We start from the raw sequence: 25413 nt of genomic DNA, 5'->3' as shown, positions 1-25413 counted from the left end.
TAGTGCATTTAATGAATGATTTTAATAATAAAATAATCTCCAGTATAGGTTAAGTATAACTTTATTATTACTATCTAGTTTGATGACTGACAAATTAGCAACATTTATCTTCAAAGACCTATTTATTAATGGATTATACAGTTCTTGGCAATTTGACATCTTTCCCTCTACCCATCCAATCTTAAACACATAGATTCAAAATGTCTATGGATATCGTTTCTTAAGAATACCTAGTATAACATGTCTGGTGGACCTAAAATTAAAAAATCACTCAGCAGTTTTAGATCATCCACTATTAATACACATTTACTACAAGTCACAAAAATTCAAATAAAATTACTTCGTGTAGAGTCCAGGTATAAACAATTTCCCTGATTTCAGTCGATTTCTATCTGACTTTGCTATTATATCAATATAGTCTCTTGCTGTTGGCTGGCTTTCTTCTTCATCATGGAATGGCTGCAGCAACCCTTGGCATTGTTAAGCTTATAGGAGCATCAAGAGACAGGGAAGAGTACTAATTTTCCAGCAAGTAGTTTTGTAAGAAAAGAGATGACTTTGGGTTGGAAGTCGATTTTATTAGGCTACTCCAGCTTGTTTCTTCAGACCATTTGCTTGGAAAATTGTTTTCCAGCCTTTCACTCTGAGGTAGTATCTGTCTTTTTCCCTGAGATGGGTTTCCTGTAAGCAGCAAAATGTTGGGTCCTGTTTGTGTAGCCAGTCTGTTAGTCTATATCTTTTTATTGGGGAATTGATACCCAGCGATCCATCCCATAATCAGCCTCCAAAGGCTGACACCATTGCATACACTAGCAAGATTTTGCTGAAAGGTCCCAGATATAGCTGTCTCTTGTGAGGCTATGCCGGGGCCTAGCAAACACAGAAGTGGATGCTCACAGTCAGCTATTGGATGGATCACAAGGCCCCAATAGAGGAGCTAGAGAAAGTACTCAAGGAGCTAAAGGGGTCTGCAACCCTATAGGTGGAACAACAATATGAACTAACCAGTACCCCCCCCCCAGAGCTCATGTCTCTAGCTGCATATGTATCAGAAGATGGCCTGGTTGGCCATCATTGGAAAGAGAGGCCCATTGGTCTTGCAAACTTTATATGCCTCAGTACAGGGGAACACCAGGGCCAAGAAGTGGGAATGGGTGGGTAGGGGAGTGGGGGGGAGGGTATCCGGGACTTTTGGGATAGCATTGGAAATGTAAATGAAGAAAATACCTAGTTAAAAAAAAGAGAGAGAGGGGGCTGGTGAGATGGCTCAGTGGGTAAGAGCACCCGACTGCTCTTCCGAACGTCCGGAGTTCAAATCCCAGCAACCACATGGTGGCTCACAACCATCCATAACGAGATCTGACTCCCTCTTCTGGAGTGTCTGAAGACAGCTACAGTGTACTTACATATAATCAATAAATAAATCTTTAAAAAAAAAAAAGAGAGAGAGAGAAGCATTTCCACTACTCTCTCCTAGTACACTTATCTCCGTTTTCATTCTCTAGAATTAGAATGCCTACCAGTGCCTAAGTGGGTACTGGCAACCAAGAATAAATCACAGGGATTAGCATAGAGTACTTTGCCAAAGCTGGGGTGAAAAATCATCCCAGGGGGCATAAAGTAACAAAATCGGGCCAGGGTGAATTAGAGTGAGTGGGTGGAACATAGAAGGTAGAGTTGGCTTTGTCGATGGCACCATGTAGTTCTGCACACAGGTAATAGGGAAGAATGTATTCTAAGTTTTCATCCACTTGTGTCATCTTCCTAGTCACTGTGTGTAAGAGAGCTATTTTTATGTGAGCAACTGACAGAAATTTTTACAAGTTGCCAGGATTTAAAGTTCATGTCTTATGGATATCTATTTGGCTTGTTCATTATAAAACAAAAAGCAATGTAGATAGAAATCAGTCTCTTCTATAGGTCAAAAAAAATCACACTCCACAGGGACACAACTGTCAGGCTGTATCTTTTTAGTATGAACTATAGGCTTTGTAACAAGTAGTGATGAAATTCTATAATTTGGGTACATATTTTTTCCTTTTAGAGTTTTGTCTTTTTTCCTTTTATTCTCTCTCCTTCCTTCCTTCCTTCCTTCCTTTCTTATTTTCTTTCTTTCTTTCTTTCTTTCTTTCTTTTTTTCTCTCTTTCTTTTTTCCTTTGGAAACAAAGAGTCTCATGTAGCTCAGGCTTTCCTCTCTCCCTCCATAGCCAAAGATGACATTGAATTTCTGATCATCCATTCACAAGTACTCATATTGCAGGGTATGTGTCAACACCTCTGGTTTTATACCTGCTAGAGATCAAACCCAGAGCTCCCTGAATGCAAGCCAGACACTTCAGCAACTAAGATACTTCTCCAAACCCTATGCCTGGATATGATTCTCTCAAGTTAACAATACAAGGCGTTTTTGAGATGAGTGTGGTATTTCTGATTTATGTTCTCCTGCCTACTTCTTTTCTTTTAAAATCCAGCAGAGAAGTAAAGCCAAAAGAAATGATTTTATAAAAGCTCCTCTTTCTGGTTTAATGTTTATAAACTTCTCTATCTGAAAACTGTCTACTTAGGCGAAGTAATAGGTATCATCCTCCCTGTAAGGGTCAGGAGATGAAAGCAGCAAATAAAGAAGCCTATAAGAATAGGCTAGACCCCAGATTTAGAAAGGACAGCAGCAAGCCAACTCCCTTAGGATATGTGCTCGTGATATATTAGCTGTTGCTGCTGTTGTTGTTTTTAAATTCCCAATTTTTTAACTCATACAACCTAAATGTGGAAAAATGTCAGCTAGTAAAATATCCTTCAAGGGTGATCACAACCACTTGTTGAAGCAAGAATTGATTACATTGTGACTGAATGAGGAGACATGATTAATAAATCAAATATCCTAATGATTTTTCTGAAATAGGAAAACACTTGCTTTGAGACTCAAGAATCCATAAATAAATAAATAAATAAATAAATAAATAAATAAAAGAATCCGTGGGAGTTATTTGTCTCTCTTGAATATCACAAAGAAAATTTTTAGAACTAATTGCCCTGAGAAAGTAATTTGCACAAAGCAGAAGAGGATTTCTTTTCTTCGTGTTTAATTGAACTACCAGGATGGTAACCTCCAATAGCTGAGTCTCATTACAGCAGTGAGAAACTAACAGAATGTTCTAATGTTGTGACCACAGTTTTGTTAATTTTACCACCACTTCAGCCTGTAAACTATCAGGATTAGTACATTTCACAAGTACTTTGGGGATCGTGCACTCTAAGAAGAGGCATCTTTATTGCTTAAGAATACCATAAAACATTTCCTTTTCCAGAGAAATGGAGATACTATGAAAACAGATTCTGGAAATCTGAGTCCACATGGTGTCATAAGAATGAAGAAACACAGATTAATTCAATGGGATTGGTGCCCAGAGAAATGACAGGATGCCCACATCCTACACAACTTCTTCTGTGTAAATTATAATTAGGGGAAGAAATTCTGGAAATATGATGATATTAAAAATAGATATCTTGTGAATTGGGTGAAATATTCAACAATCAATAATACAAAACATGATGACATATCTGTGCATATATAAACACGCTCAATTAATTGACAGCCAATGGTGAATAAATGATAGGGCTATGTTGGGCTTGAATAATTTTTTTTCATATTTTTAGTGTAGGCTGTTTTTATTTTCCAGAATTTTTATTTTCGCTTTCTGAAACTCTGCTTCCCACTGACGAAGCAATTACTCCACTCTGGAATCTGCCATGTTTGTTCACCAATAGAGTTTTTACCCAATAAAGCAGCAGCTCTCAACCTGTGGGTCATGTTCCTTTGTAGGAATTGAACAACCCTTTCACAGGGATTGCATATCAGATATCCCGCATATCAGATACTCACACTATAACAGTAGCAAGCTTAGAGTTATGAAATAGCAATGAATATAATTTTATGGTTGTGGGTCACCACAACATGAGGAAGCGAATTAAAGGGCTATAGCACTAGGAAGCTTGAGAACCACTACAATAAAGTGTTTTACCAAAACTAAAACATTCAGGGGTGGGAGAGTCAGGAAGAAAGGATTTCCTAAATCCTGTAGTCACCATATGAATTACTGAGGAAAACACCAACATAATTCTAATTGTCCTAAGAAGAACAACTTTATCCCCTGAAGCCTCTACTAAACATTAGCTTTTAAAAGCATAGTTGGGGTCATTCTTCGCTCATCTCTGCTAACACCTAGTAAAATGGTCACAAAGACATTTCTTTGTTTGCTTTTAATCAGCTTTTCCTAGATCTAACTGTAACACTGATCTCATGAGTCCCTCTGAGTTAACAGATAGTGCCTGCTCATCTAGGCTTAAAACTCGTCACTTACTTTCCCCAACAATGTGTGATTAATCACTGTTGGGTAGACAGATGGATAAATGGATAGGCAACTGGAAAAATGGGTGATGAATCCACTTTCTAGAAAGAAGATGATATGTAAACAGATAAGTGTTATAATATAAATAATACTCCCAAGCCAAGGAGAATAGTCATGCTCTATGATAGAATAAGCCTGGAGAAAATAAAATAAATCCTTGTGTTAGAATAGAAAAGATACCTCTATGCTAGTTCTTTTCCTAAATATCTAGACTTTACCCCATTCCATCTCTGGTGCCATAGAGTTGCAATGGTCCCATGGACCTCCCATCCATAGGCAGATACTTCCTTTTGCTGCTAGGGATGCTCTCCTTCCGTTTCTTTAGATGGACTTTAAATACAGAGCAGGAAACTCAAAGAACAAGGGCCAGCTTGGAATTCATTATACTGTCTCATTTTTCTGGTTTTGATTGGGGTTTTGGCTGTCCAGCTCTTATTAGACACTCTCTGTTTTCCAGGGTGAACTTACCAGGCAAATTTAACTTGCATGGATAAGGTTAATCATTGGAAAGTAGCAGATGTTAAGCGAGGATACAATGAATAGTTCCCTAATGGCAGAGACCATTAGTAATATAATTACATCTCTAGCAATACTCCAGCTCAAAACTAGAAATAAAATACAGAATTTAGCCTTGTCCTTACCTTAGTTTTTAGAGAGTGACAGCCTACAAAGAAGAAATAATGAATTTTCATTTCACCTTAGTAAGAAATAAAATAGTGTAAAAAAAATATTTTGAGACAGATCTTATTTTGTCTACCAGGCTGGCCTCAAACTCATAGATCTATACTTGCCTCAGCCTCACTAGTCCTGTAACTAAAGGTGTGCAGCACCACACCCTGCCTGTATTGTGCATTTTATAATATATTCATAGATTTTAACTTGCTTGATATGTAATTATACTTATGCATGTATACATGATTATATGTTATCTATATTTAAGGAAATGCTTTAGTTTATCAGCATAGATGTGAGATGCTTACAAATAAAGTTGTGTAGAAATTTGTGTTCTCAGATACAGGTAAAAATATGAGATTTGAATAATTTGTGCAGAAAAGGATTTAGAGACACCACAACTCTAAGATGATTTAATTACCCACCTATGAAACCATCACCATGGTGGTAAAAATAAAACTGACTGAGATTCTTAGTTGGCTACTCCCTCTTTAATAAGTATGTTCCACCAAAACAGCAGGCACAACAAATGTTTTGTGTCAGTTTGAACATGTGTTTTTCTTCAGATGAGGGAGATGGCAATAGTAGATTATTTCCATTGTTTCAACCAGGTCCGAAACTATGATTCTGTGAGTCATCTCCCTTCATGCCACAAATTTGAGTTTCAGATTCTGTGAAACACCTCAAGAAGCAGCCCATTTTCTTATACTTAACAGATGAATTTTCAACATTTATTCAAATAGAGTTGGTACAATGGAAAAGCAGCTTTTAAAGGTCATTTTCAATTTTTGAATAATTTTAGATTTACTATAAAGTTACGGGAATGATGCACCATTTCCTTATAAGGTTCCCCATGTTTCCCCCAATTACATGTATTGCCATCAACAAAATGATAGACTTGATTCATATTTGCATCGATTTCCTACTAATGTCCTCACATTGTTTTAGGTGATAATCCAGGACAGTGTGTTTTGTTGAGTTGGACATCTTTTCCTTTCTTTTTCTGAAAAAAAATTTTCTCAGTCCACTTTGGTTCTGTAGATAGAATTCCTTGTTTAAAAGAAATAACCTTGGTATCTTCCATGGGCGATCACCATCCATTCATTCTGCCACTCATCACAATGTGTTTCACACGTTGTTGTCATCTTACCACCCAAGTACGGAAGAAAACCTTCCATGGGGGCGGGGAGGAGACAGAAAGCTGTTTCCTCCAGAAACAGCTCCTGAAATCTATAGTGTTGAACATTTGTTACGAGGATTACTAACTATAGACAGACCCTCATTCCTTTAAAAATTGAAGGAAATTGTTCTTCTTCCTAAAATCAAATGCAGTATTTAAAATCTTAATAACTTGTAAACATTTTGATACTGTTCTGTCTAAAACACAAGTGGTTACTGAGTATAAATTGGATGGAAAGATGTCAAGGTTGTGTTCTCTACATAGAGTTATGCAGAAAGCAGTGCTTCTCATCCACAGAAATTTTGTTTCCTGCGGATATTTGGTAATGCCCAGAAACATCATTGGTAGTGGCAACAGAATAATATAAGTGGATGCTCTGGCACCTCGGAAATTAAGGCAAGGGATGTGGTTATGTGGCCTAAAGCACACAGGGCAATCGACCATAATAAAGAATTCCTTAGCTTTATATATCACTAGCGCCCAGATTGAGAACTCATGGTATAAAGTGTGTGTAGTTTGTAAAGGGCTAATTCCTATTCTACCACACAGAAGTCTCTTTATATATTTTTCCTCACTTTTTTCACTAAGTTCTCCACATTTCCTATGAATTCCTTTGGTTTGCCTTCTCTGAGAGTCTATTTTTTCTGGTTCTACTAAATAGTAAGGCAGCTGTGGCTAGGAAACAGAGGAGGTGGTGCCAAAATCATTCTGCCAAATTTTTCTCAGCAGGATACTTTTTTAAAGGATTGAACAAGTTAGAACCTCCCTTTCAGGCTCAGATGGGTTTACAAACTCTAATGTCTGTCAGATCTTATTAGTGGGTGAGGCAGTGCAGGATCCAGTGCCTCTGCTGACTTGAGATGAATGTGACAAAGATGAGATTTCTGACGTTCAGCTCTTCTGTGTTTCTTGAGAAGCTCACACTCAAGATCTGTGTGTGAAATAAGCAAGACTTGACATCAGTTCTCAACTGTTATAAATCATTGTACATTGATCTTTACCTGAGCAGGAGTGGACTGGAGATGACTGTTTTGTTCTTCCTTGGGCTCTATTCATGCCCATGTCTGTGGTACAACCAAATGAGAGCTTCGGCCCAGCAAGCCGGCAACTACTAATTCTTTCTTTGTGTTAATTTCAGCATTAAGTGTATGGAATCTCTTCTCTTGTGTTAGTAAATATCGAAGTGGGGCAGGAAGATGGCTCAGAAGTTTAGAGAAGCTGTTACTATGCACAGGACCCAGAGTTAGTTACCACACTTGCATATGTGGTTCAAAACTACATATAACCCCAAAGGATCATAACGCTCTTCTGTAGGTGGACATCAGGAATGTACACAGTACATATACATGCATTTTATCTCTGATATACATGATCTGATCAATAACGTACATAGATTCATGAATAATCAGTACCTACTGAACATATATCATAATCTAAGTACATGGCATCTGCAGCTTTGTTCTACCCACACAGCATTACTTACATTCAAACCTATTATGTCTCCCATTTTATAGGTAAGGAAATTGACGTTTAGAGAGATTACATAACTTCTCTGTGGGAGGTGGTAAATTCAGAACCTGTATACAGAACTCTCTAGTGTCAAAGCTAGTATTCTCCATCTTTGCCTACGTGGTAGGGGAAGAAAATATAGTGCCCAGCTGCAGATGTTCCAGTGAGACTAGACATATATCTTGCCATACCCAAGGTAATACAAAGTTAGAGAAAGAGGTGCATGTAGGGGCGGGGGGAGTTACACAGCAATATTAACCTCTAAGTATTCATGAAGAGTAGCATAAGTAATTGTTGATATGACACTAAACTTTGTATTTTTAATATAATCTAATATGCATCCACATGCAATCCACAGAAAATCTATTCATCTTACAGTTTCCAGAACTAAAAATCCAAAAGTTAAAGCACAAAACTCCCCAGACAAGAGAATGTAAAGGACTTAGATTTGAAGTCAAATTTCTGCACTTTCCAAGTAAGGCTAATTTTAAGGCATATGCTTAAGAATATATTCTCTTATGGGTGCCCATAATGAGAAAAGAAGACAACCAGCTAGAAGGGTCATGTTCATGAGATAGAGCAGTGGAAGAAGAGAATGGTGGAAAACAAACTATAATGAAACATATGTATATGAACTTCATAGTGAAATCCATTAGTCTATATACTAACCTAAAAACACTATAAAAATTAAAAGTAAAAAGAAGAAACTTGTGACTTCTCGTCCTGAGCTCAGTGATAAAATACTAGGTTGGCATGTACAAGATCCTGGGCTCCAACCTTAGCACCACAGAACAATCTCCTAGGCTTTAATAGGTGGACAGTATAGTTACTCTCTTTAGTCAATTGTGTAAACTGAGGAATTAAAGGATTTTTAGAAAGAAATTTTATTACTGGACCAAAAAAAATTGGTGATGTGAACCAGCATTAAAGAAAGCATTACAAAGTAAAACAACCAGCAATCCTATTTGGAGAACAAGTTAAAATCTTGTGTAGTAAGTGCATTTTATTATCTGTCACAATTATTATAAGCACAATAGTTCATAGTAGCTAGATCAACTCTTAGATATTAGAATAAGAACACACCAGGGATAAAAGTGATCAATGGCTCTTGGCCACAGTACAACTGATTTACATGCCCCCCCCCTTATACAAATCTTATGACTCCAGAGATCAAAAGTCCTACTATTTTCTTTTTGTGGGAAGAAAATATTTGGGGTATATTTTGGAAGGGAAAAGGTCTTAAATTTGCCTATTAGCTATATTGTGGTCTTCCTTCACTTTTAAAAACTCACAGAGGGGAAGGAATTGGGACCATCTGTAACCCCAAGAGGATCCCAGGAAAGCTCATTACAATCAGAGTGCTTATTCTGTTATTTCCTGCTTTCAGAGGCTTGTTTTATAAATTTTATTAGGTGGTATCACTTTTTACTACATGTTTTAGTATGTCCTGCAAGACAAAATTCTTAATCCACTTTTAAACAGTACCCTTGGGTATGAACTCCATCTTTATTATTTGAGCCCAGTGTGGACTCCTGAGCCATACTTCTTGTGTGGTAAGCTGAATAATCACAAAACATGTTCTGGCAACAATAAATCCCAGTATTTTACGATGATATCCCAGGAATTCAACTGCAGCTGCCAACCAATGTGAGTTGTCTCTTTACTATTTGGTGCGATAAGGAGAATATTAAGTACATTTGTTAAAAGTATCATATGCTAAAAGGGACTATTCACTTACTTACAGTAACACATTTGAAACATCAACATTCATCAATGAATGAATAATTAAATTATGGGATAGGCACATACTGTAGAATAACATGAAAGCTCCAGACAGAAAGTATATCTAAATTTATGGACATGCATCAGGATTCACATTAAGCATTTTATACATATTGATTCATTAAATTCTTACAACAGAACCATGCAATTCTTGCCATTTAGGTATGAGCATTGAGACTTATGCAAAATTCGGCAGGTTGTAAATAGGATGGTAATAGTAAGGCCTGAATTCTGTCAGCCAACAAATTGATTTCCTTTTCCAAATCACACTGTAGTAGCTTTAAAAAGTCAATGCTGTATGCTTGTATAGTTGATTCTGTTGTGGAGATTTTATTCAAGATGAACAGTGACTTGCATAAACATGGAGAAAAGGAAAAGCCTTACATAATAGTAAAAACAAACACATCTGGATGTCAAAGTTGAATTACATATGAAAGAGAACTGTTTGTAGCTCAACCCATGATGAAAAGAACATTTAAGAGCATATTTCCAGACTGGTTACATGGGCTACAAATTGAGGATTTTTCAGGTATTCTCAGTTATTCCCATTTACAGTGTTGAATTCTATGAGCGAAGTAAAATGTCAACTCTACTTGTAACATGAAAATCAAATGAATACTTCTTTTTTCAATTTCTTGTTCTTTTTCTATTCACAGATGGACAAAAGAGAAAGAAATCTTTGAGAAAGAAACTGGATTCACTAGGGAAGGAAAAGAACAAAGACAAAGGTAAAGGACCAAATAACTAAAGCAAATGCATTTTGTAGGGAGCATGCTGGTTGGGTTGGGTTGAGATTTTGAATTGCATATATTTATGTGCTTGGGCTCTATTATGTCAACTACATTTCTATAACAGAATGTCATTGAGAGGCCTTTGTGTCTACTTTTCTGGGTTTGAGTATCCCTGTGCTGAACTGATGAGTTCAGCTGTTTTGAGCAGTTGGTGACCACAGCCAAGGTTGTGGTTCCAATTAATCTGTCCAATCAGCTATGCCTAAAGAGGACCTGCATTGAGTAGCCGTGGATAGCATGCCTAATACTAACCAGCTGTTTGGCAAATACAGACAATTAAGCAGGAATAATTAAATGAGAAAGTTTGGATTCACCTACTATAACTACAGAAAAGAAACAGTCTCCATCTCATGGATTATTAAAGGTAGGCCATTCTCAGCAATTTTGTTAGATCACAGGATGCTTGTTTGGGGCCCCATATGTTTTCAGCAATTACTGACTTTCATCATACTGATTTGTGTCCATTTCCATAGCTATTTAGGGAAATGACACTTGAACCGTTCTTTCAGACATATTTGTGGTCAATTTGAATTTTCACTCTAGTTGTAAAGGTCACCTAGACCCCATTACTATAGTGTATTTCTTTATGACTTGTTCTTATAGTCTTATATGAACTGGTTGTTAAAGGGTATAATTGTGTAAACATATGTTCAATTTATGTACCACAATGAATGAATGTTAAATGAAGAAAGGCATATGTCTCACTTTGAAGTTCTCATCTATAATAATTGCATTTATACTCATAGTGGAAAGCAATGTTTTTTAAAAAAATAAATGCATTACAAATTGCATTTGATGAGCCTTATTTCTAAAATGCATACCATTCCATACACACATATCTTAAACTGTACTGTAAGGGTTGGATATTTGGTTCATGACATTTTGATACAAAGTATGCTAAAGAATAGAAATCACTGTTTTGCTTCCCTTAGAGTGTAGTCTCTCTTCCTTGGTGCTAGGAACAATGTAGACTGGAAAAATGTTGTGGCAAATGTTGTACTATGCAGTGTGAGATGTTTAGCCGTGTACCATTGGTCTCTTCTAACTAAGAGCTAGCAACACTTCCTGTAGACAGATTGTGCTCAGGCTTCTAAATGTGAACCTCAAGCTAGACAAAATGAGATAAAAAAATATTAGTAATCCATAGCTGTAACTGAAAGATAAAATCATGTCTATAACAAATATTCTATGGCCCAAGGCATAGGGATGAAGCTCAATAGTAGATACTTGTCCAGCATGCACAAGACCAATTGTCCTCTGCCTAGAATCCCCCCAAATACAAACCAAAGAACACTTCATGGCCAGATCCAGCAGCAGTAAATCTAAATGCATTGATATGCAAGGATGTCTCAGGCAAGAGCTTATTTTTTCCTTATTACAAACTTCCAATGTATAAATTCTAGCATGAGAACTGTGATCATACTCACCAGAATACTCAGTGGGATGTAAACTAATTCAACAGAATTTGCTACTAGAATGATGAAGACAAAGGTTGGTCTAGGTAAATAGCCATTGTCTGATAAATTTTTACTATATTTTTTATATATTTGATGATTTATTGCCCTTATTTTTATATTTTATCTTTTATAATTTCACAAGTATATATTATATTATATTATATTATATTATATTATATTATATTATATTATGATAATATTCATTGCCCTTACCTTCTCTCATCTTCTCCAGCTGATCTCTCCTTCTTCCTAACTGATCCTCTTCCTATGTTCATGTCTTTTATTTGTGCAAGTCTTATACAGGTAGGCCCAGATGCTATGTGTTCATGAGTGCAATGAACATGCTATATGAAAAAGACAGCATCTCACATAATTATTTCCCACCCTGTAGATCATACACTCTTTACATTCCATCTTCCTCAATGTCCACTAAGCTTTAGAGGAACAATATAGATGACTTATAATTGCTTTAGCAATTACCTACAATAGAACCATCCCCATTCATGAGGGGACATATTCCAAAGACATTCTATCAATGACACAAATTGTGGCTAATATCAAACCTATGTGCATACTTCCCTGTCTATACATGCATACCTATGGTAAAGTATACTTTATTAATTAGGCAGAGTAGAAGATTAACAAAATTAACCATTAATAACCCAATTATTATAATATTGAAAAGTGAATAGAACTATATGAACAATTGATTATTTTTGACTTTGCTTTAGATAAAGTTACTGATGTTGAAATTGACACACAATGAAGATGTTAGGTGGTTCTTTAGAAAGTACCCTTTCAAACTTTTCTAGGAAGGATAAGATTGGGGAGGGAGCATGGAGAGATTGATGGTTGCATTCTCTAAGTATGTATATGTATGTGTGTGTTTGTGTGTTGGTGTGTGTGTGTGTGTGTGTGTGTGTGTGTGTGTGTAGACTCACTAAAAGCTTGACGGTATTCTGTATTGACATACAAGAAGCTGAATAGAGATAGCTCTTGGTGGTTCCAAAGAAAGGGCCCATCATCCATCTAGCTAAGGAGAAGAGTATCAAGTTTAACTGTAAGAAGTTTGCTCTATGAGTTAGCTTTGGTGTTTAAAAACAAGGAATTCTAGAATTAACCGAAGAATTACTCCATGACAGCTCTTCAAAACATAAAGCCTTGTCCATGTTGACCCTGGAAGCCATTGCCTGGCTATCTTGGGAAACATAACCTTGGGATGACTGTGTGTGTGCTGATGTGGCATATTTGTAATCAGTTCACGTTATTTCCTTCCCTTTGAGTATTAGTGTTTGGGTTAATAACAGATGCACATGTGAAAAATGATCATCACTGAAATTCAAGAGGGAAAGAAGGAAAACAGGAAGCTCTGAATGACCTCTTGGGTTAAGCCATCTAAAAATAAAAAGGAGCAGCTCTTCACAGATGACCTGCTCTTCCAATAAAAAAAGAAGTGATTCACAAATATTTGATATGCTACTATATTAATCGATTCCATCAGCATGAATCATGTCCTGTGTGATATTTAATTGCTTTATATAAAAATATACAATAAATCATATGACATTCCAGCATCAACACTGCAACTTATAAAAAAGTCCATCTAACTTTTGGTTTCTATATGGAAACTAATTTAAGGTTGACATTGATTTGCAAAACATAATTTTATACAGAAGATTTCCAAATACCTAATGTCTTATAGTTTAATTATTTGGCAAACAAACGAAATTCCAGAAATTCAGACTATTTCTTTCTTGTCTCAAGAAAAACCCAGATTTTGAGAGAGCTAAATAAATAAGTAAATAATTTTTATAGAAAAAAAAAACGTACTTTAATCCAGTTTCTAAGTTTGCCTAATCAAGGCACATGGGGGCTAGGTATTACTATGGCATAATTGCCCATGGGGCACTGAGTATCAACACAAAAAGATCTTGTGGTATCTTTTTTTTCTTGTACCAAAACAAAATTCTGTAATACCTTATGGTTACTCACTGTCTGGGTCACTATACGTGCACTGTGAAACAAAACTTATAAAAGATTATTTGCTGCAGTTTCTATTTTTGCTTCACATTAAGTATTAATACAAAATGTAAGACTTAATTACATGTAGACATTCTCCAAGTATCCTGTAAAGTATCAGTGCCCCAGCATATGGAAATGCTAGGGTGTGCAGGCAGGAGAGGGTGGGTGGGTGGGTGAGCACCCTCATAGAAGCAGGAGCGATGGGGGGATGGGATAGAGGGTTTCAGAAGTGAAACCAGGAAGGGGATAACATTTGAAGTGTAAACAAATAAAATAACCAATAATAAAAAAAGAAATTCTCCAAGGAAATGAATGCAATACTGTCATTAAAAGCCATCTGTATAGGCTATTAACATCACTCAATAGGTAAAGTGGTTGCCACACAGGGGTGAGAGTCTGAATCAGAATCTCAGAACCTACATTATAAAAGTCAGATTAGGCATTGCATGCCTATAACCCCAGGAAGTATGAGATAGGAGGTGGGATAGATTCCCTAGAAACTTACTACCCCCAAAAAAAACTTAGCAAATTTCCAAGCCAGACAGACATCAAGTCTCAAATGAAAGAGGCTAAGAACCAGAAGAGGGAAATCAACATTTTCTGATCTCCTCATGTGCATATGCAAATTGAAAACCACAAGAACATGGACACAAAATGTACACAGACACACTGACACAGACACATGCATGCACACAGACACACACACACACAATCATGCACACACACAATCACACACACAAGCAATTACTAGAGATGACAATGAAAAGGATGTATGTAGTTCCAGAGAAAGAAAGGAAGCAGCTCAGGCTAGCTCAGAGAACTTTCTGAACTACAGCACTTCTTTTGGTCTACATGATAACAACATTGTAACATCATCAAATCTACTAAAGAAGAAGTGACTTCATGGCACTTTAAATTAGACTCCTTTCATGAGTATTTTGTTCCCCCTTATAAGAAGGATCAAAGTATCCACACTTTGGTCTTCCTTCTTCTTGAGTTTCATGTGGATAGTCAAGTGTATCTTGGGTATTCTGAGCTTCTGGGCTAATATCCACTTATCAGTGAGTGCATATCATGTGTGTTTTTTTGTGATTGGGTTACCTCACTCAGGATGATATCATCCATTTGCCTAAGAATTTCATAAATTCATTATTTTTGATAGCTGAGTAGTACTCTATTGTGTAAATGTACTATGTTTTCTGTATCCATTCCTCTGTTGAGGGACATCTGGGTTCTTTCCAGCTTCTGGCTATTATAAATAAGGCTGCTATGAACATAGTGGAGCATGTGTTCTTAATACCAGTTGGAACATCTTCTGAGTATATGCCCAGGAGAGGTATTGCTGGATCTTCCAGTAGTACTATATCCAATTTACTAAGGAACTGCCAAACTGATTTTAAGATTAGTTATAGCAGCTTGCAATCCCACCAGCAATGGAGGAGTTTCCATCTTTCTCCACATCCTTGCCAGTATCTGCTGTCACCTGAGTTTTGATCTTAGCCATTTTAACTGGTGTGAGGTGGAATCTCAGGGTTGTTTTGATTTACATTTCCCTGATGACTAAGGTTGTTGAACATTTTTTAGGTGCTTCTCAGCCATTCGGCATTCCTCAGATGAGAATTCTTTATCTCTGTACCCCATTTTTAATAGGGTTATTTGTTTCTCTGGAGTCTAATTTCTTGAATTCTTTGTATATATTGGATATTAGCTCTCTATCGGATGTAGAATTGATGAAGATCTTTTTCCAATCTATTGGTTGCCTTTTTGTTTTATTGACAGTGTTCTTTGCCTCATAGAAATTTTGCAATTTTATGAGGTCCCATTTGTTGATTCTTGATCTTACAGCACAAGTCATTTGTGTTCTGTTCAGGAACTTTTCCCCTGTGCCCATATGTTTAAGGCTCTTCTCCACTTCCTCCTCTATAAGTTTCAGTGTATCTGGTTTTATGTGGAGGTCCTTGATCCACTGGGACTTGAGCTTCGTACAAGGAGATAAGAATGGATCGATTTGCATTCTTCTACATGCTAACAGACAGTTGAGCCAGCACCGATTGTTGACAATGCTGTCTTTTTTCCATTGAATGGTTTTAGATCCTTTGTGAAAGATCAAGTGACCATAGGTGTGTGGGTTCATTTCTGGGTCTTCAATTCTATTCCATTGGTCTACCTGCCTGTCACTGTACCAATACCATATAGTTTTTATCACAATTGCTCTGTAGTACAGCTTGAGGTCAGGGATGGTGATTCCCTCAGAAGTTCTTTTATTGTTGAGAATTGTTTTTGCTATCCTGGGTTTTTTGTTATTCCAAATGAATTTCCAAATTGCTGTTTCTAAGTCTATGAAAAATTGAGTTGGAATTTTGATGGGGATTGCACTGAATCTGTAGATTGCTTTCTGCAAGATGGCCATTTTTACTATATTAATCCTGCCAATCCATGAGCATGGGAGATCTTTCCATCTTTTGAGATCTTCTTTGACTTATTTCTTCAGAGACTTGAATTTTTTATCATACAGATCTCTACTTGCTTATTTAGAGTCAGACCAAGGTATTTTATATTATTTGTGACTATTTTGAAGGGTGTTGTTTCACTAGTTTATTCCTCAGCATGTTTATCCTTTGTGTAGAGGAAGGCCACTGATTTGTTTGAGTTAATTTTATATCCAGCTACTTTGCTGAAGTTGTTTATCAAGTTTAGGAGTTCTCTGATGGAGTTTTTGGGGTCAGTTAATGCTATATCTTTCAAATGAGATCAAGGGAAGAGTAAATATCAGGAGAAAATGACATGAATTGTTTCTTGTTTAATTTGTATTCAATTATTACAATTTACAAACACAGTGATATACTTTTAGATACTAAAAACATTAGATTAGTGGAGCTGGAGAGATAGCTCAGTGGTTAAGAGCATGAACTGCTCTTTCAGAAGATTCAATTCCAGTTTCCATAGCCCACATGGTGGCTCACAACTACATGTAAATCCAGCTCCACATGATCCAATTCTCTCTTCTGGCCTCTTTGAACACCGGCATGCACATGCACACACCTACAAGTAGACAAACTGTAGGCTCCAAAGTAAAATGCCTTTTTTTACAAAGATACTAAAAATCACTAAGTAAGTCTGATTTGGTTTCCTTATATGGAAAAAATGTTTATGAGAGCTCCCATTGTAGAACAAGTCTCTGTCATGCCTACATTAACAGACCCATGTCACATGATCTATTTCAAAGTCCTCTTTGTTGTTTCTATTCCCAAGTCATACCTGCATCTTCTATGTGGCTGTCCAAACTTTGTGAAGAATATCTGCTTATTATATGAAACCCTCCAAGTGCACACTAATCTTTGCCTCTAGTTTTGCTGGTGATAGTTATGTAGTAATAGTCTTACCTCAAAAAAGAAAGGCATAACACTTTTAATTGGCATATGCCCCATAGTTCACTGATAGAGCAAGCTCTTCAGAAAAAAAAAAAACCAGATGAACTTAGGATATTTTACTTCAAAACAAGTTGCACCTTTTGATGGGATCAGAGGTATATGCCTTTAAAGTACCATTTCTGTACTTAATGGAGACTTGGCTATTAGCCTAGTTTAAAATGTTACCATGGATCAAGCAGGAAAACCTTTTAAAGGCTCTTTCCACCTGGTTTAATGTTAGCTGTTTGCTAAAAGAACAAATAACCTTAGAGTTATTTTCCCTTGATCATTGCAGTTTTGATTGCAGGGCTTATAAAAAACAAAAAACAAAAAAAAAACAAAAACAAAAACAGGGCTCTCCTAGGTTCCAATTTGCTGAGGCTACTAAGAGATATAATTTTGAGTCTAACAAGAATAATGTACTTAATTGAATATTAATACTTTCCATATAAATCTAAAATGCTACTAATAAAATGTTTATCTCTGGGTACTTAATATACATGAATACACATGGATTGATAGACAGTAACTGTATATATATTGCCAAATGAAGCCAAAGAGTTCTCTACTGTGCCTCTTTCCCAAATGATCCCTAGTAAAGAATTCCAAATGTATTCTGGGACTCCTACAAGCTATATTATGGACAAGTCCTCTTCTGCATGTTATCATCATTAAGTTTGAGTATAGATCATAAAGGGACTGCTGTAACCCAGTAGGTAAAAGTTGGAGGTAGGGACACAGGATTAAAAGGGAGAAAAAGCAAACTTCTTAAAGTGTTCCGAAATTGCTTTTCTAATCCTTAGGCCATTATTTCCTACATTGCCTTATGGTATACCTTAATATCGACTGATTTTCAACTGTGAATTCATTCATTTCTCATGAGAGTTAATATCTTATAATTATTTAAATGTCTGATTCTGCACATCTCCTTTCAACCTCAGAAGCCCTCCTGAAAAAGTACCTGAGATCCTTTACAGCACACACCCATCCACTCACCCCCCGAATTGTGAAACTTGACATAGCAAATAGTAGGTGTCAATCAGTGTTTGTTGTGGTTTTCTTATGACTTCAAAAACTTCTATAGCATATCAATTGAAGAGTAACAGTTTATATAGTTGTATGCTCATGAGCATGAAGCACTGTTTATATCCTGCTCAAATTTCACACTTCTTAGTAAAATTATTTCCTTTCAAACAGACTTGAGTACCTGAAGAATATTAGAGACCTATATTTCTAAAATGTGCATTTGTACTTACTCACATCTTTCACTGAAATGGAAACTTTACCCATTTTGCTCAACAATACAGTCATTCCAGTATGCTGATTGATGAATCAATTGTTTGGAAAGCAATAATTTCACTAGGTCTGTCTGCTTTTTTGGATGATCTATGAATGAACATGCTCTCCTGTCTGGATAGACCTTCCATAAACATAAATATTTGATTTTTTTTCCTTGCAGAATTCATCCCACAGGCATTTGGAATGCCCTTATCCCAAGTCATTGCTAATGACCGGGCATATAAACTGAAGCAAGACTTGCAGAGGGAGGAGCAGAAGGATGCATCATCGGATTTTGTGTCTTCCCTCCTCCCATTTGGAAATAAAAAACAAAACAAGGAACTCTCAAGCAGTAACTCATCTCTCAGCTCAACCTCAGAAACACCAAATGAGTCTACATCACCGAATACTCCGGAACCAGCTCCTCGGGCCAGGAGAAGGGTGAGTTGGTCAGGATCTCCTCTGATTCTGAAAAAACCTGAAAATGAATAAGGTTGCCCTTTGAATCTCTACCACCATGAAAACTGGACACATTAGAGATATCTCTTGCACTAGGGAATAACCAGTAGTGTCCATGTGGCATCTAACACTCTCCTTCCCTCCTGGTTAACTTTGTACCCAAATATTCAGCACTACTGCTATTGATGGTGGTAATTTGTTATCTCCTACTATCTTGCTAGACTTTCTGCTCAATCAGACAAGTATACCTGCAATCTTGGGACACATGCATACAAGGTTAGCTATGAATATGCCAAAACACAAATCCATAAAATTATTTAAAACATTATGAAAATGGCTTTGATCATTTTGTTCTGTACCTCAGGTATGTAGTTCTTGAACATAAACTTTATAAGGTATTTATATGGTGTTATACTATCACAATGCCATTTGAGCTGCAGACTACACCACCTCTATGCTAAATTCAGAGTCTTGAGGCCAGGGTCCAGTGTTTCTGTTAATTTTTTCAATATTATTGTTAGGATGTACCTGGATCAATGAATTAGCTACAAAAGTTCAAAAATCAGAGAGATATTTAGATTTTTCTCATCAATAGAATTTGTCTTCCCTTAAATACAGCTGTACAATTCTATGCAGTCTTGTTGAAATCCATGATGAATCAATATGGTGCCAGTGACACAGTGTGCACTAGGTTCTAGGCTCTGGGCTCCTAGCCTGTTAATTGCAAACCTACAAGTCTGAGTTTACCAAGCCACATGGGTGGTAATCAGCATAGTTACTACATATATACATAACTACTACATAGTTACTACCATATCCCTGAGAGGTCTTTCCCTTTCCCTTAAGCGTTGGGCTGGGAGTATTTCCTACCTCCCATCATTGAAGACTGCCCTAGTTAAATATACAAGCAGACTTCCATTTATAATTCACATTTTTTAATCAGCTACTAACATTTAAGAGCTGTCCCAAAGTATAGGAAGGCCCAAGGCCCTGCTATTTTTTTTTATGGTATTGACTGATTCATAGAGGAAAAACTGACAAAATTATGGAATATTTAAATTTTCCAGATGAATTTGTTCTTCTAAGCCTGCAATTGTCTTGGACTGTTTATAAATCCAAATAACAGTAGCACCAAAAACTCTAAAATAGAGATGTTGGGGAACCTATGACCTAGGCAGTGGACTTCCTAAATGTCCCTTTCTCTGTACAGGCCCTATCAGGACTCTAATAGCTAACTCCTTTTTATAACACTCTTCATCCAGGATGGATAGCTGTACTCTCCTACATGCTGGGGTTACAGGCATATACCACAATAACCAGTTTGAATCTTCTTATGTTTAAAATGTACTTCCTAGAGGCATAGTTAAGGATTTTTTTTTAATTCATAAGACTTCTATAACTTTACCTCATTCATTGAGTATGTATTTAATGTTTCAAAAAATGAAGTGGTTGAATCAAAATATTTTAATTATATGTTTCCCATCTCTTGTCTTCCACTTGGAAAAGTCTGAACTGAAATCCTAACTAACAATACTTACCCTGTGTTGTAGAGATTTCCTAACTCATTCAAAATGCATTTCGTTTTTCCTCTTAATATGTCAGCAATAAGCAAGTATATCAGCAATAAAAAAATAACTACATCAAGCAGAATTATCTTTTGAGAGATATGGTCCTCCATGAAATTTTATAGGGTGGTAGCTGTTTTTTCTTCTGTTGCCTTTCCTCTTTTTCAAGTCTGTGCATCACTTCCAGGGCGCCATGTCCGTGGATTCCATCACTGATCTGGATGACAACCAGTCTCGACTCCTAGAAGCTTTACAACTCTCCTTGCCTGCTGAGGCTCAGAGTAAAAAAGAAAAGGCCAGAGATAAGAAGCTGAGTCTGAATCCTATTTACAGGCAGGTCCCCAGGCTGGTGGACAGCTGCTGTCAACATCTGGAAAAACATGGTAAGACTTGTCATCAGCCATCAGTGATCCAAGCATCATTCCTATATTCAATTTTGTGTTCCTTTGAGCAAGTGCTAGACAAACCTTTGATAAATAAAGTGTACCAATGTAAGTGTTGGCTTATGAAGTTACTGGGACCAACAAGACTAGGAGGTGTGATGCTATTTGAAATCCTCCAACCCTAAGAGTCCTCACAAAAGTCTCTAAGTAATCATTTTTGTGAAAGGATCACTTGTGCTGGACTAAGACATGCTTCAAAGAGAGCAAAGTCACATGCATGTTCTTAGACATTAAGTTTATTTATGTTTCTTTTGGCAAAGACAATGTTTTGCCTTTTATAAATATCTATTTTTATGGTCTCCAGACATCCCTTTGCAAATTAATTCCCATTAACAGGATGACTTTAATAGGATGAATGGTTCTTTAATTGGTTTTTAAAATTTAGATATTTAGCTCATATCCATCACATGATTATTTGCTATAGATTTACCACACACCATGGACCTGGAAAAATGTCCTTATTTGCTTATTTATTTTAAAGATAATGTATTATAATTTTGTAAAGCAAAATGAACAAGTGCTTCCTTGGCCTCTTGGTATAGACATCCAATCCCAGATACATAGGAGGCTGGGGCAGGAAAATTTCAAGTTCAAGATCTTCCTGTGTCTTCCTGTGTTATAGCGTGAGTTCAAGGCTTTCCTGGGAAACCTTGTGAAATTCTATCTCAAAATGAAAGCTAAAAAGAGAATTGTGGATGTTTCTCAGTGGTGTAGCACTTGCCTAGAATGCATAGTGCCCTAGGTTAAATTCTCAGTCCTACAAGAAAGAAAGAAAAAGAGGAAAAGAAGGAAGTATAAAACAAAGTGTGAACATTGTCATTTATTTCCTAATTATAAAAACAGATTATCATAGAAAACTATTAAAGAGGTATTTAAATTGCTTAATCAAGTCAGTATGTGTAAAAATCACTGGATAAAGAAATGACTTTGTCTTAGTCAGGGTTTCTATTCCTGCACAAACATCATGACCAAGAAGCAAGTTGGGGAGGAAAGGGTTTATTCGGCTTACACTTCCATGCTGCTGTTCATCACCAAAGGAAGTCAGGACTGGAACTCAGACAGGTCAGGGAGCAGAAGCTGATGCAGAGGCCATGGAGGGATGTTCTTCACTGGCTTGCCTCCCCTGGCTTGCTCAGCCTGCTCTCTTATAGAACCCAAGACTACCAGCCCAGGGATGGTCCCACCCACAAGGGGCCTTTCCCCCTTGATCACTAATTGAGAAAATGCCTTACAGTTGGATCTCATGGAGGCATTTCCTCAACTGAAGCTCCTTTCTCTGTGATAACTCCAGCTGTGTCAAGTTGACACAAAAATAGCCAGTACAGACTTAAATAAATATATTTAAACATTAGGTTTTGTTTACAGAAGAGAATATTTGATATATAGTTTGGACCTAAAGGTAAGACTTAAAATGATCAACTATGCAAGGTTCTATCTGTATTCCAGGTGCTCATAATATTTATATCAGATGAATATAGAATAATAGGATACACATTCAAATTCAAATAGATATTGACTTGAATACTCCAAAGAAATAGCAAAAATATCAAACTTTAAAACTTAAAAAAGGCCGGGTCGTGGTGGCACACACCTTTAATCCTAGCACTTGGAAGTCAGAGGCAGGCGGATTTCTGAGTTCGAGGCCAGCCTGGTCTACAAAGTGAGTTCCAGGACAGCCAGGGCTACACAGAGAAACCCTGTCTCAACAAACAAACAAAAAACCCTTCAAAAAGTAAAGGGCTTTGTATAGAATTTTAGATGTTGTTGTTGTCTTACTATATGACCCTGTCTCAAAACAAAATAAGACAAACACCATTTTAAAAATAATTTCTTCCATAAGACTTTATTTGCTTGATTTTGAAATACCTAGTAGAGGACATGTGCCACTTTAGTCTTTTAATTATTGATCAAAGACCATTTTCCCAACCTCTCCAAAATTGTTCTTAACAATTTTTATTAGCTCCATCTACATTTATGTACCCAACCATTCTTCACTTATTCATTTCAAATGGCTTATCTATCCTTAATTCAAATTTCCTTAAGCATCTCTATTTTCTAGAAGCTTCCAAAGGACAGCCAAAAGATTAATTGGGAGTTAAGAGATGATTTTGGGATTTAGACTGACTTTGGGGTGAGACCCACTGTTTATTGTGCCTGTCCTCATTTCATGACATCTTTAAGCCTGAGATTCAGGTACTTCTGGGTCTAGTTTCCATTTCAGTTTCTAATGAAAACAAAAGAAAGATGGTCACATCAGTTCCTGGGACAGGAATCAGCAAAGTTACAGTTCTTTGTGAAATCAATATCTTCTTCAGTGTCTACCCTTTTCTTTTTCAGTTACTGACTTAAGTCCTGGTTATGCAATAGCTAAACTATTCTTGTGTCTGTGAGGAAAATCATTGTAAGTTTATGTCAGAAAAAAAGCATTATCTATCCAAAGGCAGTCATTTGTTCTACCTTTAAAAATTAAATGCAATTCAAAAACCAAAACATATTAGAATTGATTAAGGCACACAAGAATTATTACCCAGTAGGAAATTGCTATGGTTGAAGGAATAATCTCAGAAATAGGCACTTCTGAATAGTTTTGCGAAATCTACCTAGATGAACAGTCCTACCTGTATGACAGCTCCCCCCTGATATCTTGATTTTATAGAAATTCAGGTATTCAGAAGCCATCAAAGAATAAGAAATATAAACTTAGCTGAAGACAATATTTATAAATTGACATGTTATGTTTTCTATTTTGCATAGAGAAGAGTCATCGAGTCAATTCATAACTTGTCTTTCTATAAATAAAAGCACATACCAGATTATTATAAGTATTCTGTATGCACTAATTAAATCAGTACAAACATCATTTTACCGAGGAAAAAAATATGGTCCTCTATCCTACTCTGAATTGAGTCTCATTTCTAGGTTTCCCAAAGAAGCAAGAAATATAAATTAGGTTGGGTGTTGGTCTCAGTTAGGAAGCAAATTAGTAACAGTAATAAGGAAATGGAGTAGACTCCTTACCCCCAAGCAAAGTGTCCTTAGTACACATGTAAATCAGCAATAACCAGCCACATGATACAATTCTCTCAAATCATCTGGAAATTCAGAATGACACTTTTAGGAAACAGAACTGATAAATGAGATGTTTATGCTATATTGTATTTCCAAACTAAAAACTAAAAAGCAAAATCCCCTTGGAAATCCAACTAAAAAGGGTTAATACTTAGGGTTGGAGAGATGGCTCAGTAGTTAAGATCATATGCTGCTATAACAGAGAATCTGGGATCAATTGCCAGTTCTCACAATGTAGCTCACAGCCATCCTAAACTCCAGGTTCATAAGATGTGACTACCTCTTCTGGTCTTTCCAGATACCAAGGAAGTGGTGCCACATATGTATGGAGGCAAAATAAGCACATAAAATAAAGGTGGTAATACTTAATATCAAAACGCAAAGGAAAATTATTATTTTTGAGATAAATCAAGAATCATTGATACCATGTAATAATAAAATAATTAATATTAATGTAAATGATAGATACAGAATGCCTATGACAGACATAAAGGCCCTATGAAGAGACCTACCAAACATTTACTTTATTGTTTCTGGCCAGAAAGAAGTAAGGCTATAACATTTTAAATTTTTCCATTTAAGGATATATTGTACTAGTGATAATTCTTTCAGTCACAGATGAAAGAAACCAAGGTGAAAGTAGATTAAGAAGAATGTCCCCCTGCCTGATCCAATACCCTGCAAGCCTTATTTATATGCTGAGAGTCTGAATGCAAGATTCAAGTAATACTATGAGGGCTCCCTATTTACTGACTTTACTCTTAGATCAACTATTTTCATATGATTTCAAATGACCACTAGCACTTGCAATCTAGCACCACTGTCATACCTGATTATGAAGAGAAAATGGACTAACAGTAAAAATCAAAAAAATTAGATGATACTCCTCAATAGTGATGATGAAGTCAAACACTGACACCATTGCATACACTAGCAAGATTTTGCTGAAAGGACCCAGATATAGCTGTCTCTTGTGAGACTATGCCGGGGCCTAGCAAACACAGAAGTGGATGCTCACCGTCAGCTATTGGATGGATCACAGGGCCCCCAATGGAGGAGCTAGAGAAAGTACCCAAGGAGCTAAAGGATCTGCAACCCTATAGGTGGAACAACATTATGAACTAACCAGTACCCCGGAGCTCTTGACTATAGCTGCATATATATCAGAAGATGGCCTAGTCGGCCATCACTGGAAAGAGAGGCCCATTGGACTTGCAAACTTTATATGTCCCAGTACAGGGGAACACCAGGACCAAAAAGTGGGAGTGGGTGGGTAGGGGAGTGGGGGGGAGGGTATGGGGGAGTTTTGGGATAGCATTGGAAATGTAAATGAGGAAAATACCTAATAAAAATATCCCTGATGTGG

The 25413-nt window shown here is 36.6% G+C and overlaps 1 protein-coding gene across 3 annotated transcripts in view; it reads left to right on the top strand.

Annotated features, from left to right (window-relative positions):
- Arhgap6 (Rho GTPase activating protein 6) overlaps window positions 1-25413 on the top strand; it is a 511317-nt gene that overhangs the window by 443766 nt on the left and 42138 nt on the right. For all 3 annotated transcript variants that reach the window (XM_021152834.2, XM_021152836.3, XM_029473246.2), the window contains exons 3-5: window positions 10210-10281; window positions 18693-18952; window positions 20723-20918. In XM_021152834.2, the coding sequence (XP_021008493.1) occupies window positions 10210-10281; window positions 18693-18952; window positions 20723-20918 (528 nt within the window). The remainder of the gene's footprint in view (window positions 1-10209; window positions 10282-18692; window positions 18953-20722; window positions 20919-25413) is intronic.

The sequence above is a fragment of the Mus caroli genome, unplaced genomic scaffold (assembly GCF_978045245.1).
Source record: "Mus caroli unplaced genomic scaffold, Mus_caroli_1 scaffold_5, whole genome shotgun sequence".
Taxonomy (NCBI): domain Eukaryota; kingdom Metazoa; phylum Chordata; class Mammalia; order Rodentia; family Muridae; genus Mus; species Mus caroli.
The sequence above is the reverse complement of the archived record's forward strand: the minus strand, read 5'-3'. Positions and strand labels throughout refer to the sequence as shown.